This window comes from Syngnathus acus, chromosome 10 (assembly GCF_901709675.1).
Source record: "Syngnathus acus chromosome 10, fSynAcu1.2, whole genome shotgun sequence".
Lineage (NCBI taxonomy): Eukaryota > Metazoa > Chordata > Actinopteri > Syngnathiformes > Syngnathidae > Syngnathus > Syngnathus acus.
Genome location: NC_051095.1, coordinates 9,002,978 through 9,010,413, shown reverse-complemented (window position 1 = coordinate 9,010,413; position 7,436 = coordinate 9,002,978). Strand labels below are relative to the sequence as shown.

The 7,436-nt window shown below is 40.0% G+C and overlaps 1 protein-coding gene across 1 annotated transcript; it reads right to left on the bottom strand.

Annotated features, from left to right (window-relative positions):
* Positions 1 to 1,501: 1,501 nt before the first annotated feature.
* LOC119129375 (C-type lectin domain family 4 member F-like) lies at positions 1,502 to 5,370 on the bottom strand. The gene is made up of 7 exons (XM_037262565.1): positions 5,255 to 5,370; positions 4,772 to 4,861; positions 4,069 to 4,170; positions 2,492 to 3,985; positions 2,274 to 2,416; positions 2,072 to 2,181; positions 1,502 to 1,887 (listed from the first exon to the last, which is right to left on the bottom strand). The coding sequence occupies exons 2-7, from the start codon at positions 4,842 to 4,844 to the stop codon at positions 1,752 to 1,754; spliced, it is 2,058 nt and encodes a 685-aa protein (XP_037118460.1). The 5' UTR covers positions 4,845 to 4,861; positions 5,255 to 5,370; the 3' UTR covers positions 1,502 to 1,751.
* Between the last annotated feature and the right edge of the window lie 2,066 nt (positions 5,371 to 7,436).

Genomic DNA, 7,436 nt, shown 5'->3' with positions numbered 1-7,436 from the left:
CTTTTGACTGACAGACTGATGAACACTGGCAACGTGTTTAAATGGCACCTTCTTTAGCAACACCACTATTTACGCCCTTCCACATCACCATAATTGATCTCGTCGCGAGGCAGCAGCATCGACGCTGCAGCCGAATTGTGTAATTTAATCCCGAATGAGACCTCCCCCCTCATGCTAACACAGCACTGCTTCTAAAATTAGGAATTGGACACCCACATAGTTGTTTGTGCATTTTTGCGTTGTGGATTTTTATTTTCAAAGTCTGTCTCACTCAACCTCTGTGACACACATAGGTGGCTAAAGTACTCAAACTGTACTTAGAAGTACAGTTGCTTGAGTTTAAAAAAAGAAAAACAACTGTCTGTAAACTGATTCAATCCCTTAAAGTTACTAAAGTGGAAAAAATATCTTGAACTGAGTGTTGTTAAAAATTCTGCCAAATTTAAATGATTGAAAAAAATCTGAGTATACAAAAAGAGGCATCAAAATGGGAAAAGAAATCACGACATTTTCTTCTTTTGATAATTTGTATGTCCATTGAATGGGATAAAACCACGCCCCATTTAACTTACACTCAAATAGCACAAGTCTTTCTAATATCTATGTTTGAGCTGCAAAAATTGATAAATTTAAAACCTTTGGTGACTGGAATATAACCCACATAGTCGTCGCTAGGCTTTCCATGCCCTGAAGGTGCTCCTCACCCGCTACCAAGCAAGCCACCAGAGGCTAAGCAGGAGAAATATCGTTCTCAGTTGTGTCATCGTCAATTATATTCCCTGGTTCTTGTTGCTCCATGTGTTTTTTACAAGTTATAAATCCATAAATTCTTAATCAATTAGTCAAACAGGATTTCCATCGGGGTTGACTTTGTCTCATTGTATCTACATCGTGTTCTTCATCCGTTGATGTAAAAAAGTAACAATGAAGTATGGAGTCGAAAATATAGGATGTACAGATACGTACCTGTTTTTAAATGTATGGACTAAAATTAAGTAGGCACCCTTCCAAAAAGTCGTAAAAAATATATACTTAAGGTTGTAACAAATGATTTGTATCTTGTTACTTCGCACCACTGGTGTTATCTCATTGACTGCTGTGTCAGGTCCGTATGCGTTCCCTCCTCCATGCCTGCCTTGCCTGCCCAGCAACTCGGGATTGATGGCAGACAGAGGTCAGCACATAATCACCACTGATGAATATGGAGGAGGCGTGCTGCCTTTTTGCGCTTTGCACTGAGCAGTGCTCCCCCCCCCCAAAAAAAGATAAGGAGCCCTCCTCCACTGTGTCCTCAGGGACCCACTGACTCTCACCTCAAGGTTGGAGATAGAAGGTGGTTGTGTGGGTGTGACGCTTTGGATTGCACTTAATGAGAAGGCTCAGTCCAATTATTGGTTGACAGCCACCGCACCCAAAATGACCCTCATGGGAGAACATTTTGAACCGTCACCATCCAACCATACTGGTCCCCTTTTGCCCTGGAAGAAATAACGGCCCTTTCTGCTGTTCAAAATTTAACCAGTCCTTGTATATATTTATTTACATGAATGGTAAATAGAATATGAGTCTGTGAAGCCTTTGACGAGAGTGCCCAAACAAATACAGCTTTTCATTTTCACATAGAAATCATTAAAATAGGACTGAAATAATCAAACGAGCTAAGAAAGTGTGTCTGAAGCAATTCAACATAAAAGATGTGCAGTGTCATCAGGTATCCATTAAGTCTAACAGGTTAAGGCTAAGTATCGTCATCAGTTCTCACAAATCCATCGTTGATTAAGGGAACAGTTGTCATCGTTCCAGACTCCAAATGATAGAAATGATTTGCCCTGGAATTCACCACAGTCCTGGTTCCGGAAGTTGTTAGGCTGCCCATTCTGCCAGAATCTGTCACCCAGAACATAACCTCAATTTCCGACATTAACGAAATGCTTCTATCGGCCATATACATGTTGCATCACATTGCACCGCAGCTGCCTCCCCTCTTTTACTTCTCCAAACCTTCTTCGAACTAAGTGAAACCTGGAAGTGAGAACTTTGCTGGGAAATGTTGACATGTTCTAAAACTTACGCTATAGTGAGGTGGGTCCCATCCACCCAAATCCACGTTCCCTCCTTGATATGATCACTCAGACCAATCCATGCGTGCAGGCCATGCCCCAATAAACCATTAAGGAATACCTGTTTGGGAAGACAACAAGCAAACCACCTTTGTGTAGCACAGGAGCTAAGTGAATGAACGCCTCATTGACATTGGAGTCTGTTAGTGATACCTGTTCCTCTCTGTTGTTGATGACAACCAAATCGCCTCCTCTGTTGATGCAGTCCTGTCTGCCTTCAGCCCAGCTCTTACTCAAGGTTGACAAAAAGTAACAGCTGCTGGCAAACTTCTTCCAACCGACCCCACAGAGCATGGCTACAGAATGTAAACAAAATGGAGAGATAAATGACGCCATCGGGCCATCACTGGACCGGTGTCCAAAGTACTTACTGCTCATCTTGGTGGTCATCTTGTCCACTGTCTTCTGAAGCGCGTACTTTTGTGTCTCCAGGCTGCTTTGATTTATGCGGAGCTGCTCGTTTTCAACACGTACAGTCTTGCAGTCACCGTGAGTTTTTTGTCTTTGCAGCAGACTGTTCGTGATCTGACACATCCTACTACTTATCCTCAGCACTGTGTAATTTCTTTCCAGTAGGTCCCTGTCAGCCTCCAGCAAAGTATAATTTCTCTGTAAATGGTCTCTGTCATTTTTAATATCGTTGTAGAGGGACTTTACCACATCTCTCTCAGCAGCCACTCTGGTCTTATTGGTCATTAGTATCTGTTTCTCGTGAGCCAGGGATGCGTAACGGTTCTGTAACTGATCTTTCTCGCTTCCCAATGAGGAGAAACTGCGTAGTAGCTGATCTTTCTCGCTTTTCAGATCATTAAAGCGGGACATGCACTGATCTCTTTCAGTTGCCAATGTGGTTTTATTTGTCAGTAGGATCTGTTTCTCTTTACCGAGTGAATTGTAGCTGGTTTGTAACAGCTCCTTTTCTTTTAGGAGGGATTCATAACCGGCCCGTAACTGGTCTTTCTGGCTTCTCACTGAAGAGTAATTGCGTTGTAACTGATCTTTCTCATTTTTCAGACTGTCCAAGCGAGACCCCAGCAGATCTCTTTCAGCGGACAAGGTGGTTTTACTCGCCTGAAGGTGATCTTTCTCTTGAACCAGAGAGTCATAACTGACCTGTAACAGGTCTTTGTCCTTCCTCAGTGAAGACTGACTGCGTTGCAACTGGTCTTTCTCATTTTTTAAATTTTCAAAGCGGGATTTGAAGTCATCTCTTTCTGCAGTCACATTTGTTTTATAAGTGAGCAGAAGCTCTCTCTCTGTCATGAGGAAGTTGTAACCGGTCTGTAACTCATCTTTCTCTTTAACAAGAGACTCATAAGTGGTCTGTAACTGGTCTTTCTCCTTTTCTAGTTTGTTGAGGTGGGACTTCAACTCAGCCCTTTCAGCAGCCACAGTAGTTCGAAAACCTTCCTGCTCTTTAACAAGGGAATTGTAGCTGGTTTGTAACTGGTCTTTCTGCTGAACGAGGGATCTATAACTAGCCCATAACTGGTCTTTGTCTGTCCTCAGAGCACTATTTAGGGTATGTAACACAGCATTCTCTCTATTTAGGAGACTGTAATTGGTCTGCAACTTATCATGCTCCTGCTTCACACTCTGGAAATTGGCCCTCAACTCATCTCTTTCGTCAGTCAAAACCATTTTGCTGCCGAGAAGGTGATCTCTGTCTGATACCAAAGAATCGTAGTTGGTCTGCAACTGGTCTTTGTCTGTTGTCAGGTTTTTCAACATCACCTCAAGCGTGTTTGTATAGACATGGGCTCTGTCAGTGGGAGAGCTATTCTTGTAGAGATGGTGATCTGTCTCTTGAGTCTGGTGGTTGGATTTAGTTTGGCTCTCTGTTGAAAAACCAGGCAATACCTCATCTGTGAAAATAGATTCAAAGTGTTGAAATCAGTGAAAACAATGTCCCTTACACTCATGCTTGTACATTTTGAGGGTGACGTACAGTTGATAAATTGCCCAATGTTACCGGCCAGTAGGACAGCGCACAGCAAACCAAGACACACAGTGATGCATCTGGATGACTTTTGTCTTTGTTGAAAGTTCACTGAATTAATTGAAAGGAAAAATATTGTGAGTTTACACTGCGTCACTGACGGAAATGGAGCTGGGCGACCAAATGCAGCTTAGACCAGGGTTTATTGAGGGAAAAGGTAGTTGGAAGGGAGGATGAGGGGAACAAACCAACAGAACCGACAAACTAACATAACTTAACGGCGACAGAATGACAGGGGTAACCGACAGACCAACTTGGAGAGGGACTAACCGAACCAAAAGACAAACCGACGAGACTGCAGGCGAGAGACGAGAACAATCCGACAGGGGAGTGAGGGGCAGACAGGACTTGAATACACGACAGGTAACATTGATTGTGAGGTAACACAGGAGCAGAGGGGCGACGCGAACAGAAACCATGGTAACATATACACATAAGAAAACAACCAGGGACGAGTCGTGACACACCGAGATTGAACTATTGTTAAATCTTTTTCACTAAATATAAATAAAATAAATAAAATAAATAAAATAAATAAAATAAATAAAATAAATAATTACATAAATACATAAATAAAGATAAAATACAACATCAATAAATAAAGAAATACTGTGTTGAACTGATTAATTTGTTGATTATTATTGTACATTACCTTCAGTGACGAGCCCCTGCATCGTTAAGTTCTTTGTTAAATAGCCGCATTCATCAAGTTCCATAGAATCCATGTTAATCTGTATTTTTTCTAGTTCAAAAAGGAGAAATCCATAGATTGATACAAAAAAAGATTGTAGTCAGTTGTCACAGTTTTCAAACAGTACTGACTGATTTTGTGATAATGGTATGATATGTCCTATTTAGTGACCATTGTAAAAAAAAGGGTTGTAAACATTTAAAAATATAATAAAACCAATCAGTTTATTTAGCCTGCAAATTAAGACGTTTACTTTTTTCACCTCCCTCCCTAAAAAAAAAAAAACTCCACTTTTAAACGCAATAGTTTTTTATGCAATAATATATTTATTAATGTTGCTGTTTCCTACTATTTCTTGTTTCACAATTACGGATTTGACACTTCATGTTTTACAATAGCTAATTTATGTCAGTGTACCATGATAAAGCCATGAAACGTCCTTACCTTCGATCCGTCTTGATAAAAAACTAGAAGGTTTTAGGGGTTCTGCTTTTACATTAAATCAGCAAGATTTTTTTTCTTTGCACCACAGGAATTATGAGTTTATCTGGGCTCTGATTGGCTGGATATGAACACATTTATATTGACTGTCCACAACAGTCCATGTAACTATAGTTCAATGACTTCTGGTCATCATTTATAAGAAACACTTGAGTTCCTTTTTCCTTTGTTGACTCGATCAAGTCTTTCGCTTCCCTTTTTATCACACTTCAAATCTTTTCTCATGTCAAGTGGAAAAAAAGTAAAAAGTACTTGGTTCCCTAAGATGAGCTACCATAGTTAGCTTTAACAGTCAACGTGTTACTCGAAGTGTATTATTTATTTTCAACAGTGAAGACAGAAACTTTGACAGAAACTCAAGATTCAGCAATAAAAAAATGATTTTGCAATAAAATCTACATTCTAGTACAAAGATTACAATAGCCAAGGTTCCTCTGAAATATTAATACTCTAGTCTACACTGTTTACGTATCCGTCCCACAGGGCATAGTTTGCCCATGTCTGGTGTAGAACATTGAGTGCGTTTGGAAATCAAATGGATGGGATCACACACTCTCAGAGCCGAACAGGAGTGTCAGAGTGAATTTTCAAACAGGCCCAAAATGAAGTGAGAGTGCGAAGACAAATGGAGTCCAATAAGCTTTGAGGGTGGTGTTGAGATTTAACAGCCGGCTGTGTGGATCCTGGCAAAAAGACAAATAGGATTAAGTCACAGTTCATTACCAGATAGTGGAAGAAGTAGAATGTTTTAAATGCGGCAAGATGAGCCTCACTCCAGCACAGTAAATCAAATGTGGATCAAGGAGGAAACAGGCGTCGTGTTTTGAGTCGGACTTCAATCATCCCTCGACTCAAACAGCCAACAACATGATTTAGTTTTCTTTTCAGGCCGCAATTAGACGCAGAAACATGTTCAGAGAAATATTCAAGTCTGAAGAAGATGGTTAAATGTTCCCTTTGCAACTAGGTTGATGATGTCCGTATGATTTCTATACACAATTGTATTGATGAAGTACAAGAGGGATCCTCCTAGCGGCGGTCTTATTTTATCCCCAAATTTGATATATTGTGTAAAAGCTGGGTGATATAAAGGAAATACCAAGAATTTGTGCGGGGAAATGACAAATAATGAACATGCATAGATAGCTTGGTATTCTTACTCCTTCAAATTACACAAGACGCAAAATAAATATTTTTGTATAGCAGTTTGTGAGTCTAAATTTGCATTGTGACCTCACCCAAACACATTGAAATGCAAGAATGAGAATCGCAGATCTTTAAGCTATACCACGAATTGAACGTGAGAGACGGTTCAAAAAGCTCTGATTGGCTGGACATGATCAAGACAACTTAGAACATTGTAGTATATTATACTGAATATATTTAATGTTTTGCATCTTGATTTTGACTTTTGAGAGCTGCGTAATAAATGTTTTCAACATCTCCGTTCCTGTAATCAGTTTCTGTCTTGATTTTCATTTGAAATTTGTTGGCTATCTAACTCTTCTGAGTTTATATTTAAAAATTTTGTATAGCAGCACTACTGACTAAAATTTTTTTAACTGCTACGGGTCTGTTTGTCTCCTCAAAATAGTGTGTTGTGTTTTTATAGCATAATAAAAAATCTATTGTCATAATAAAGGCTATTTTATACATACCACAATAACAATATATATCATGACATAATGATAGTCTTCTCAAATCTGAATATGGTAAATAACTGTTTGTTTGATTTTCTATTTCCAAAACGCAAAAATAACTCTTATATTCCTATAGTTCTGGATATTATGTCATCTGCGTAGTCCCTCAAATTTCCCAACTAAGTTTTTTCATCACACGCTGCTACTACGAATAAGGGTTTGGAAAACGCTAAACTGAAGGAGGACACCCATAGAGTGCTGTTAGGACTCATAAAGGTTCTACGTGATGTGATGATCATGTGACTCATGCGTCGTTAGCCTCCACACACCAAGGCTTTGTTCACCACATTCCTCCACTTTGATTGACACCTGTGGTCACTGAGTCACAGGTACAGGCCTGGTCTTAACATTCCCGCCACCTGCAGTCTCCAACACCCTCCAACACCCCCACTCAGCTGGCTTCACAAAGAGGCTGTGATGGTTAA